At 32.4% G+C, this 12509-nt stretch overlaps 1 protein-coding gene across 1 annotated transcript; it reads left to right on the forward strand.

Annotated features, from left to right (window-relative positions):
• Window positions 1-1831: 1831 nt before the first annotated feature.
• LOC111377624 (lysine histidine transporter 1-like) lies at window positions 1832-7429 on the forward strand. The gene is made up of 8 exons (XM_023000748.1): window positions 1832-1968; window positions 4213-4370; window positions 5165-5548; window positions 5879-6272; window positions 6352-6457; window positions 6559-6650; window positions 6793-6861; window positions 6949-7429. Exons 1-8 carry the CDS (start codon window positions 1930-1932, stop codon window positions 7045-7047), a joined length of 1341 nt encoding a protein of 446 aa, XP_022856516.1. The 5' UTR covers window positions 1832-1929; the 3' UTR covers window positions 7048-7429.
• The last annotated feature ends 5080 nt before the right edge of the window (window positions 7430-12509 follow it).

Raw genomic sequence — 12509 nt, forward strand, 5'->3', positions numbered from 1 at the left:
CGGTGACAGTCCGCTCCGCATGACTATGCATCGTCGAACCGTCGGGAGAAGGAGAGGAAGGAGAAGAGAGTAGGGGGAAGGAAAGGAAGGAGAAGATAGAAGAGATGATGAAAGATTAGGTTTAAAATTGGATGGAGCGACGGAGGTGGTTTGTAGATAGATTTAATTTTGTAATATTGTTAATGTCAAAGAATAATAATATTAAAAAGAATAGAATTATTAAATAACTAATTATAATCTGAATTTTGAAACATGAAACATAAAATATGATTTATGAAAGTAAATTTTAAAAAAGGTCCAAGTGTAATTTCCACAAAGCTTAATTCGTACACAACTTTTGTGAATTGGATTTGGAGTGCATGACATCACGATTTTATTGAGATTCAGCTTTAGGTTTTTAAAACGGACAACTATATAGAAATTATATCATTTATTTTTATTATAGAACTGTAGATAATTACAGAAATCATGATGCTCAATATAAATTTCTTCAAAAATAATAAAAATTATCAACTGCTTCTTGTTTATTGACAATCTGAATAATATCCATTTTACTTTTAACGTTTGAATCATCCAAAGTACACAAAAAGACATTATTTGAAGAGAACACATTTAACCCTTGTTCGAGTCCTATTTATAGAAAAAATTAGTTTTATCATATTATTATTATTATTATTATTATTATTATTATTATTATTATTATTATTATTATTACTATTACTTTTTTTGAGAAAATATCTGGATAAAAATTAGAAACTGATTTATTTGTAAAATTATTATATTGAAGAATGTGATTAAAAATGAGTTCGTAGGAAAATGAATTTTTAGAAAAATGATCTCAATTATGACTCATATTGTTTTTGATCTAAAAGCAATCCAAATTTAGCCCTCGTTTGGCCCCATTTTGTGAAAAATTAATGGGTGAAATAGTATATTTTAAAAAAATGAGTAGTTGAAAAAGAAGGAATTTTTTTTGATTGTCGTGTAATATAATTTTATGAAAGATTGTATGGTTGAAAATAGAAGAGAGAAAAATGAAATATAATGAAATGAAAATTAATGGGGCCAAACGGGGCCTTATTCGAGTCACTTCATGGACAACAATTGATTATGAATTCGGTACCTTAATTTGGTTTTAACAGGTTGTCATATTGAAAATCCAAGAAGAACAATTAATTAAGTTTAGTATTTTTCTTTCCATTCATTTTTTTAAAGAATAGTCAGACTTCACATGTGCCATGTGCAGGCACATCATCGATGGTATATTCACCGATGATGACGGCTTCTTAAACAGTTCATCGATAGTTGTCCATGGTTCCACCGAAAAATTTCAGTAAATGATTAATGAACAGTAACACACGTTCTTGATTAATTTTGTTAAATTATATTCTCTCCGTTCCATTTATATAGGTTTGTTTTGATTTTTCCACGGATTAAGAAATCTTATTTAATGTTATTGAAAAAACAATTTTTGTCAATAAATTAATAAAATAAAAATAGTTCATTTTATTTTTATTAATTGATGTCATTATAAGAATGTGAATGCTGGGATATTTTCCAAAGTCTGGAGTAAATTTCCTTGACATGCAATTGGGTGTAGAATTTCTTGGAAATTTCTTGGAAGAATACATACCTGCCAACATCTTCCTCAAGAGATTCAGGGCCCGTTTGGTAAGGATTTTGAGAATTGATTTTTTGACCGTTAGAAGAAAAGTGGGGTCCACATGTGAGAGAATAAGTCAAAAATTACGACTTGAATAGTAAAATAACTGTCAAAAAATTAATTTTTTGAGGCAAAAAATCCCTACCAAACGGGGCCTCATTTTCTTTAGTCAAACAAAACCATCTCCCTCTCTCTATATATGTCTTATATAAGCCGAGGTTACTGTATGAAGAGAGCATCTGTGTAGAATTCTGGGATTGAGAGCCATGGGAACTCAAGCATTTACGCCAGACTACTCAAAAGAAGTATGTAAACCCTCTCCATTCTTTCACCTTCTTTATTTATATAATATATAGATATACACACGTAATAAGTCTCTCTCTCTCTCTCTGTTTTTGGTCATGAGCATGCATTTGATAGCAGTGAATAAATGGTAATTCAATTCTTGTTCCTTCTTTCTGAAGCTCCTCTTCATTTTCTGCTTGTTGATATTGATTCCGTATAAGAAATTAGAACAGGAATTTTCGATTTGTACATAATGACCTTTCACAAAATCATTATAGATACTCACGGTGGATCCCATATGATTAAAATATTGTCAGAAAAACTTCACCTACTCCCATTGTGTGTATTCTGTAAGCCTTTTGTAAGCTTTTCTTCTGAGCAAGAAACAAGGCTTGCTAGAGTAAGTATACCTGCGCACGCACTATGCCCTTATTTGATATCGATTAATATTAAAATTTTAATTTAAATCAAAATTAACAATCAATTTCTGATTTTAATCTCTACCAAATATGAGCTATGTACAATATATATGTTTGTCAGTGTGTGTGTATTCATTCTAACACCTTAATGTTTTGATTTTCACATGGTAACATATTAGATTAAATCTCTGTTTGATTTAGATAAAATAAAAAAATTAGTAGATACTGATAAAAGTTGATGAAATGTATATCTGAAAAATATAAGTTCCATAAATACGTGATTAAACTTAATTTTCGATAATTCACTTTTATAACTAAACCAAATATAGCCAAGTAAAAATGTGCCTTTTGGAATTCAATAAAATTGTAATGTCTTTTTTTCATTCTTGCCGGCCAAATTCGCTTCTATAGTGCAACTCCAAAAAGCCCAGTTAATTTGGTCAACATCTAACATGAACATGACGTTCTACACACGGCAACAAACAAGTCAATTTTGAATTGAGGGGCCGCACCTAGCGTTCTACTAGCATAATAAAGAGTCGGCATATGACTTTCCGCGTTGTAAGAGACTTTTTTATTTTTAAAAATCATATTTTATTATTTGAACATTATCTATAAATTTAGAAAAGTTAAAACTTCAACAAACTCTTTATATTTAACACTTTAATTTTAATACTCCGAAAAAAAAATTATTATTTTTCTCTATATTTTATTTTAACTAATTTTTCTGAATTGTTTTATTATTTTTCTACATTGAAAATTGAAATACTTTGAATACATTTAACTATAGAGGTTGAGTTTGACGTACTCTCTAAGTTAAAATGTTAATTTAAAAAGTTTGTTGGAGCAATTTTAAGGGTTGATTATTTAAAATAGTTTGAAGAATTTCTTGAAGATGTTCTAATAAAATTAAAAACAAAAGAAGTAAAAATTACTTGGAAGTATTACTCTTTCTTTATTTTCAAATAAAATGTTACTTTAAAATTAAGCTCCTTGTTTGGCACGGCTAAAAAATCTAATCAAGATCTAAATTAAAATTAACAATTAATTTTAATTACATATTTAATAGATTCACAACTTTTAAATCATATATTTCATCTACTTTTATCAAAATCTGATTTTACTCTCTGTTGGCTAAATTTTATCTTATTGTTAACATAAATAATTTTTCTTAGTTATTGTTAGCTGATATATTACAACTGTAATGGGTTTAAATAGTAAGGAGTGGCCGAAATGGACGGATTCTTGAATTTTCTAGCATGTGGATGTGAACGTGGCTGTCTGTCATATTTCACCTAAAATTTGGCTAGGATTGACTTCAATTTTCATTGGTAGATGGAAAAAGCCAAACGATCCGCCCTGTTGACACTTCGGGTGACCACACCCTCACATGGCTAACGTGGGTCCTCTATGAATAAAATAATCCGCACCCTCCACGTGTATGTATTATGTCAATCATGCGGTTACCCACACAGGTTTTGTAACTTGGTCCTAGATTTCATGTTAAATGCTTTTTTGTAATCTTTATTTGGACCATCAATCCATGTGTGGACAGTAAATGAGAGACTATTTATTTTTGGTAATTTGCATGGAATGTCCCCAATATTTTTATTCTCTATGGAAATGGTCCTATCATAATGGGTTATGAGTCGATTTTAAAGGCGAGTTGTACTTATGGATATAATGCTAGACGGACGATAGAGGAAGGCTTAATAATAGGCATGATTCTCATTCATAAAATCTTACATGATGAAACAAGAAATGCAATAAAAAACAAGTACTATAAATACTTTAATTGAATAAATATACTGAATTTGATGAATCTTACATCACTTTGAATTGTAGGTCGATCAACGAACTGCACAACAGAAGGCAATAGACGAATGGTTGCCGATTACTTCATCGAGGAATGCAAAATGGTGGTACTCAGCTTTCCACAATGTTACTGCAATGGTTGGTGCCGGAGTTCTCAGTCTCCCCTATGCCATGGCAGAACTAGGATGGTATGTTTATTTCAGATAACATTAGTTTTGAGGTTTACAATTTAGTAATGTGTTTATATATTGTCAAATTCAAAATTAATCTCTTGTCCCAGTGGGGAGTATAAAAACGTTCTACTGCTTATAGGACAAGAGAATCTTAATTATGGTTCCTCGAGTTTGAGAAAATCATAATTGAAGTTTTCTTACCACGTTAGTAGTGGAATCAAGTCTGTTGTCAAAATTGCTATGCGTATATGTAACAGATTATATGTCTAAAGGTTTAAATTGTTAAGGTGCGGAAATAAGTTTATTCATTTACATCTTTTATACGAACCATAGGCTGGCTAGTGGCTAGATTCCATTTTTCTTCATACAGGAAATTTCATGAATTTGTGTCAGTTGAGATTCTAAAACGGAACTGAGAATCAATCTGTCAGATTCTCTTTTTTGTTAAAATCAACTTGTTTTATTGTGAATTAAATTATACGACACTGAAGAAATGAAAGTTTACCATGTTGGTTCGCATGGAGGATAATTTAATCTACAGAGCTATATCGGCATTATGGCATATCTGTGTTAGGTTGCCCCAATACACCTGGAGGAATTATTGGGGCTTCGTATTTTATTAGATATGTGAGGGAATCTTGTCTAAAAACATGGTGAGTAGACGTAGATCATCAAAAGTGAACCACCATAAATACATAAGTTCTTTGCTCGTTGTCCAGTGTCATTACTCTTGAAACTAAAAGGATTGGAGTTTGATCCATAACATGACAAACACTACTCAATGATAAATGATTTTCTTATATTTTCAGGGGCCCTGGAGTGACTGTGCTGGTTATATCTTGGATTGTCACTTTATACACTCTATGGCAAATGGTTGAAATGCATGAAATGGTTCCTGGAAAACGTTTCGACAGATATCATGAACTCGGACAACATGCATTTGGTGAAAAACTTGGTCTTTACATTGTGGTACCACAGCAACTAATTGTTGAAGTTGGGGTCGACATAGTTTACATGGTTACAGGAGGGAGATCTTTGATGAAATTCCATGATTTAGTATGCAAAGATTGCAAGGATATTAAGCTTACCTATTTCATCATGATCTTCGCCTCAGCCCACTTTGTGTTATCTCATCTTCCCAATTTCAATGCAATATCCGGTGTATCTTTGGCTGCAGCCGTTATGTCCTTGAGGTAGATAACACCTTTTTTCTTATGTGAATTATATATATTATTCAGAACAAAGAAATGGACATAAACCTCAAGATTCATGAAATCCAAAGATACAATTCAGATTATTAGTACAATAGTTGACCTTGTATGCATTTAAAGGCCCTGGCTAATGGGAAATTCAGAGAATGCCTTTCTCCATTTCTTTCCTTCTTCTTATTATTATTTTTTTAATGTTTTTTCAATCATGTTTGATAGTTTTTTATTTTGAATCTTTTCGACATATTAGTTTGTTGTTATGCAATTCCTGATAAAAATTGTGGAATCCTAATGCACTGATGCTATGTCATGAAGTTATTCAACTATAGCTTGGGGTGCATCAGTCGACAAGGGTGTGCAAGCAGACGTTCAATACGGCTACAAGGCTACGACTACAGCAGGAACTATTTTCAACTTCTTTAGTGCCTTGGGTGATGTAGCTTTTGCTTATGCCGGTCACAACGTCGTGTTGGAAATTCAAGCTACGATTCCTTCTACACCGGAGAAGCCTTCTAAGGGACCTATGTGGAGGGGAGTGATTGTTGCTTATATAGTCGTTGCATTGTGCTACTTTCCTGTTGCACTTATCGGGTATTGGATGTTCGGCAATAAAGTTGACGACAACATTCTTATCTCGTTAGAAAAACCTGTATGGCTAATTGCCATGGCCAACATGTTTGTCGTGATTCATGTCATTGGGAGCTATCAGGTACGCACCCTAACTTTCTGTCCTTCAACTATTTCTTTATCTTTTGAATAAACATATAATTTGATTTTCATTCTTGCAGATTTATGCAATGCCAGTTTTTGATATGATTGAAACTGTACTTGTAAAAAAACTAAAATTCAGGCCTAGTTGGATGTTGCGATTTGTTACGAGGAATATTTATGTTGGTATGTAAACTTCCATTTCTGCAAACCATATTTTATACTGATATGTACTTATAATGTGTAACATTTTCCTCATAAATTTATACAAACATCTTTGATTGCAGCATTTACTATGTTTGTTGGAATCACCTTCCCTTTCTTTGGTGGGCTTCTTGGGTTTTTCGGCGGATTTGCTTTTGCACCAACTACATACTTTGTAAGTAAACTTTCAGGGCATGTTACACTCGACTCAGAATTGCATAAGATAGCAAACAAGATTTTGACTTATTATTGTCTAATTGTACTTATTTGGATTTCATAGTTGACTATATAACATCTGCTTCTTCACATTCTGTCAGCTTCCTTGCATAATGTGGTTAGCCATTTACAAACCAAGGAAATACAGTCTATCTTGGTGGACTAATTGGGTAAGTTCAGAATCTGGTAATTCAATTTTCTTGAACCTTTGCGGTAAGAACAAGAAATCTAAAATTCAATCTCAATATGCATTGCAGATTTGCATTGTTCTTGGAGTTATTTTGATGATTGTTGCACCTATTGGAGGACTAAGGCAGATTATTCTCCAAGCAAAGGATTACGAATTCTACTCATAAGTTAAAGAAATTTAAGAAATTTCAAGTAGAATTCTCAAAAACAGAAACTGGAAGGAATTCTGCCCATAAAATCAGACAAAGATATTTTGGTGGGAGCTTTTCACTGCTCTGTATTTCTATTTCTGCATTTGGTTGTGTGTAAATTTGTTTTGGAGACTTTCTTATATGTAATCCCGCAAGTTCAGTAAGGAGATTTTGATAGAACTGAACATTATTAAGGAAAAAAAAAGTTAAAACTCTTCTTCATTATATTGTGTAATTCGTGATATGTATTATGAACCAAACATGCACTTAAGGTGTGCATCATTAGATTGAATGGACATATGATCCGTTATCTTGTATTGAGAAATGTGAAATACGAGTAATATTTCTTGCAGCGTTATATAGGGTTACATTGAGCAATTTGAGAACAAAATGATCAATTATATTTTATACTTAAATTTTCAATCCGATGCTTCTGTATGTATCACATTGATCACAGTATATATGTTCTCTGAGCAGTATTGCATTGTGAAATGAGTTTGCTTGAAACTCATTTGTAAACTACTGATGGAAGAAAATATGTTCTTAACAAGAGCATCATAATTTAGTGCATAGGATTAATCTAGTTCGGCACAGCTTCTGCTTTGAAATTTCTTCACAAGAGCAAAGTATGAGGGAAAAACGATATCCAGACTATCAAATCTTTATCTTATTTGAATTTACAGTTGGAGAGAATTATAGAAACAGTAAAACAAATAGACTCAAACATCTCAACAGGAATGACTAATATATCAGACAAGCGTAAGACAGAAAGGGGTTCCAAACAGAAAGCTATCCTCAGCAAGATTGCATCCTTCAATTCTCTAACTGTTGCACATTTCTAGTCGAATACAAAACTGAAAGCTTTTAACAAAGGCGCATCCGAAGACAGAAGCAAGTGTTATTTACCTTTAAAAAGGTAGTAAACTACAATTTTTGAAACTGGAATCAAAGTCCAAAGACACTGGCCAACTTTTCAAACACTTTGTATCCCTCATTAGAAAGAACCTACACCCAATAGTAACGAAGTACTATTGGAGAAGGTTGATGCTGGTCCACAATTGATTGACTGCGGTTGCACGTTACCCTTGATACGCTAGCTCGTAAAGGTGATCTATCTGCTTTATCTTTGATCAATAACTACTCAAATGTTGACTTTTCTCAGTCTTACAATGCAAGCGTCTATTTATTTGAAGTTCACATTTCTGGTACTCCGACCGCCAACCCTTACCAATTGCTTACTGGCAATAGCTCCGTACAAAAACCCAGTTTAATTCTTGTCCAAATTCTACATGCTTACGAAAATCAAATCAGGGTATGTGCCCAAAATGGTTTTAACATATTCTCCAACTTTCCTTGGAGATATTCTCTCCAAATAGAAGGCAGGATTCGTATGAATAGAAATATCCAAAATTTTCATACTTCCAATACTCTGAACAAATCCTCAAGGGCAATTATTCTGACTTTCTGCTTTAGGTTCAACCATTCTCTGTTGTAACGAAGCCATGGAAAGTTGGCAACCAAGGAACCAGCCATCCATATTTCACACTACTACAAAATGAACCTCAATTGAGGTTTGATATAATAACACAGTTGTAAATGCTTATTAAATAAAGCGAAATGGGTTGAGCTTAGGGATGGATCCAGGATTGGATCCAAGATCGGGCTACAAAATTTCAAATCGGGTTACTACGCGTAAAAAAAAAAAAAAAAAAATTACACATAAAAAACTGATTTTTTACCAAAAATAAAAAGATACCTTAAAAAAAAAGTTCTTGGGCTTGGGGGAGGGGGGGGCTAAGCCCAGCCCAGCCCCCCCCCCCCCAATTAAAAAAAAAAAAAAAAAAATTTAACCAAAAAAAAAAAAAAACTGATTTTTTACAAAAAAAAAAAAAATACCTTAAAAAAAAAGTTCTTGGGCTTGGGGGGGGGGGGGCCAAAGCCCACCCCACCCCCCCCCCCCCAATCCATCTCTGGTTGAGCTATAATTTCAATGAGATTCATACTCCAAAATTATTGTGGTCATGCTTATTCACGTTCTACTCCGCAAGATGATTAACATGATATATTTATTTATTGAAAATCATTTAGAATTATATTAAATATCTGACTTCAAATTTACCCATTTAAGACTTAAAATAAGTGAGAATTTAATCAAATTTTTTAAAATTTGTCCCACATAGGAAACCTTGAAAGAAGTTGTATGGTTTATATAATCGAAGTTTGGCAATTCAGTTAGGGCACTAAAAGACTCCCGTAGCCTTTGTAAATGGGGAGACCTAAATCTTATCGAGTTCAATTCTAAGTCCACATGAGTGTCGTTATGTGTTCTATCGGGTTGACACTAGCCCATGTTCTATTTTGACCTCGAGTCCAATCCTGTTGCGTATGAATAGAGTGAATGACAAGGCATAAGTCTGCAAATAGTGTGGCTTGTTGCAAGAAAACTTACATCACTTTCATTAAAATATTCCTGCTTTGAATCTCATTTCTCCCTCTTATTCTTCTACTATTTTTGAAGTACAAAACATTTCATTGAGTTTGTTGGAACTTTTACTGATTGCTGTGCCACTTTCATAAGAGATAAAATTCGTTTTGTCTAGAGAAAATTTACAAATAGTGTGGCTTGCTGCATGAAAACTTACATAACTTTCATTACAATTATTCATTCATTGAATCTCATTTCTTTCTCTTATTCTTATACTGTTTTTGAAGTACAAAACATTTCATTCAGTTTGCTGGAACTCTTATTGATTGCTGTCCCACTTTCATAAGAGATGAAAATCGTTTTATCTAGAGAGATGATTATTAAACACCTTTAAGAAATATAAAAGAGAGCAAATTCGTCTTAAGGATACATCATGAAATTGGTGGTCTTAAATTATATTTTTTTCGTGGTTTAATCTTTGATTATTTTGCTCCGATTTGATCCTATTCCTTTGTTAAAATACAATCATAGTAATCTGCAAGAGTAAGTATCTTCATATTGTTTGAAGGAGAAAATTATACTCAAGAAACAACAATTATTGAGACAAAGTTGATTTTTTTTTGGTTTATTCTACTTCTACTTCCCACTTCTATCCCTTCTCATTGTTGTTTATCTTCTGATTGTGTATCATAAATGGCAACCTTCGACAATCCACTCCCTAATATGACTTGAGAAAAATTCGAGGAATTTAATGGGTCAGATTTAAAGCATTGACAGTAGAAAAATGCTATTTTTATCTCATAACACTAAGTTTGGCAAAATTTCTAAACGAAAATGTAACTTCGGAGAAACTGGTTACAATTGATTCATGGAAGCACTCAAGTTTTCTTTGTAAACACTATGTACGCAATGAACTGGACAACACATTATATATTGAGTATTGTAATGCGAAGTATGCAAAAGAATTATGAAATTTCTTTGGACACAAGGTTCAAAATGCAAACACAAAGAAATTCGATGTCAATCATTTTTTGGATTACAAAATGAATGGAAGCAAGACTATTGTATCCCAAGTTAAATAATTTCAAATAATACTTAGTGATATCCATATCGAAAGAGTGAAACTCTGGGAATTATTCCTAGTTGTTGCATAGATAAACTGCTGCCTTTATGGAAGAACTTCAAGAGTTATTTGAAGTATAAAAAAAAGGAAGTGAAGCATGAAGACATCATTGTTCAGTTGAGAATAAGAAATATAATCACAAATCTGAAAAAGAGGAGTGACACATTTCATTAAAAGAAATCAAAAGCCAACATTGTGAAAGGAAATTCCAAAACTAACAAGAAGTGGAAGCACAACGACAAAGGTCTAGTTCTTCAAAGGCTTCTAAAGCCAAAGAATGTCAAGGGACAATGCTCAGGCTAATATAACAGAATATAAATATCTTTCTAATAAGGTGTAAGACATAAATCCTTTTATGGTCATTTTTGAATGTAACTTAGTAACGAATACTAAAAAAATGGAGGATGGATACTGGAGCTGCTTGTTACATATATGCAAACAACTAGATGTTCTCTATCTACTAGATGATGGATCATAATGAACAATTTTACAAGGGAAACTCTTCATCTTGCAAATTTGAAAGACATGGAAAGATAATGTTGAAAAAGATAAGTGAAAAGAAGCTCACTTTGAATAATGCTTAGTAGTGGAAAGAATTTGATATCTAGTCCCTTTTTAAGCAAGAACATATTTCAGTTAGTATTTGTATTAGATAAATTTGTACTTACCAAACTAAAGTATATGTAGGAAAGGGCTATCTAAACAAGGGGCTCTTGAAGATGAATGCAATGAGTATTGTTTCTCCAACTATGAATATTTTCTTCTTATTTGCTTGAGTCGTTTAATATTTGGCATGAATGATTAGGACATATGAGCTTTACTACTTTGTGTAAATTAATCAAATTGAATTTATTTCCAAATGTACAATTTAGGATATTTAAATCCTAATCAAGCTCGTTCTCAATGGCCTTTCATCCACAAGCATTGGTCCCTAAAGTACGCAAGAAAAGTAGATCACATGACAAAGAACAGTTAAAATGACACAGTTTATTATTTGATATAAAGTTGATGAAAACACAATCGATTCTATTATTTTCAACAACATACAAGTAATGAGCATATTTCACAATTTTTTTAAATGTCATGTCTACTTTACAACTTAAATAAGTTCAACTTATTATTTCTCGAGGCACGGATAGGTCGTGGCTACTTAAACTCATGTTCATAAACAGAACGACATAAGTACCATTTTATTATCAATAACGGCACTTGAATTGTTATGTTAATTTCTTCTTCATTTTCGTTTGTTTCCAATGCAATAACCTTCTAAATTGGACAACCTAAGTTGTGCCATTCTCACAGTAATAATAGAAGTTTATATTTCAATAATGTCACTTATACTATTTTCTTAGAACATTTCATCTCAGTAACGACACTCATGCCGTTCTCAAGGACTTTTTAATTCCTGTAAATGGTACTTCTGCCATTCTCATGGACACTTATAAATCAAAGACAATGGTAGTTATGCCATTTTCATAAACGTTTTGGTCTTAGTAATGACACAAGTGTCATTCTCATAAACAAGTATATTTACAAGCATAACGATAATCATAAAATTCTCATAGATGTTCTCATCTTAGTAATAGTACAAGTGTCATTTCATGGACAAGTAAATTTACAAACATAACAAAATTTGTGCCATTCTCATAGATGTTCTCATCTTAGTAACGGTACAACTATCGTTCTTACGGACACTTGTATTTACAAACATAACAATACATGTGTCATTCTCGTGTGAAAAAAAAAACTGAATATAAATGTACAATCGAAAATATCTAACAATAAACCCCTCTTTATTTTCCCGTTGTTACGCTTGAAATGATCTTTCACAAGTCTACAATCCTGCCCTAGCATCACATCCTTATCCTTCAAATCTCCAACTTTAAACTC

The sequence above is a fragment of the Olea europaea genome, unplaced genomic scaffold (genome assembly GCF_002742605.1).
Source record: "Olea europaea var. sylvestris unplaced genomic scaffold, O_europaea_v1 scaffold1690, whole genome shotgun sequence".
NCBI classification, from domain to species: Eukaryota; Viridiplantae; Streptophyta; class Magnoliopsida; order Lamiales; family Oleaceae; genus Olea; species Olea europaea.

Bases quoted from the DNA above. Each gene is read 5' to 3' on its own strand.
- LOC111377624 (XM_023000748.1), top strand. From the start codon at position 1,930: ATGGGAACTCAAGCATTTACGCCAGACTACTCAAAAGAA. The intron at 5,549-5,878 runs GTAGATAACACC...TATGTCATGAAG, and splicing joins GCAGCCGTTATGTCCTTGAG to TTATTCAACTATAGCTTGGG. The intron at 6,651-6,792 runs GTAAGTAAACTT...ACATTCTGTCAG, and splicing joins TTGCACCAACTACATACTTT to CTTCCTTGCATAATGTGGTT.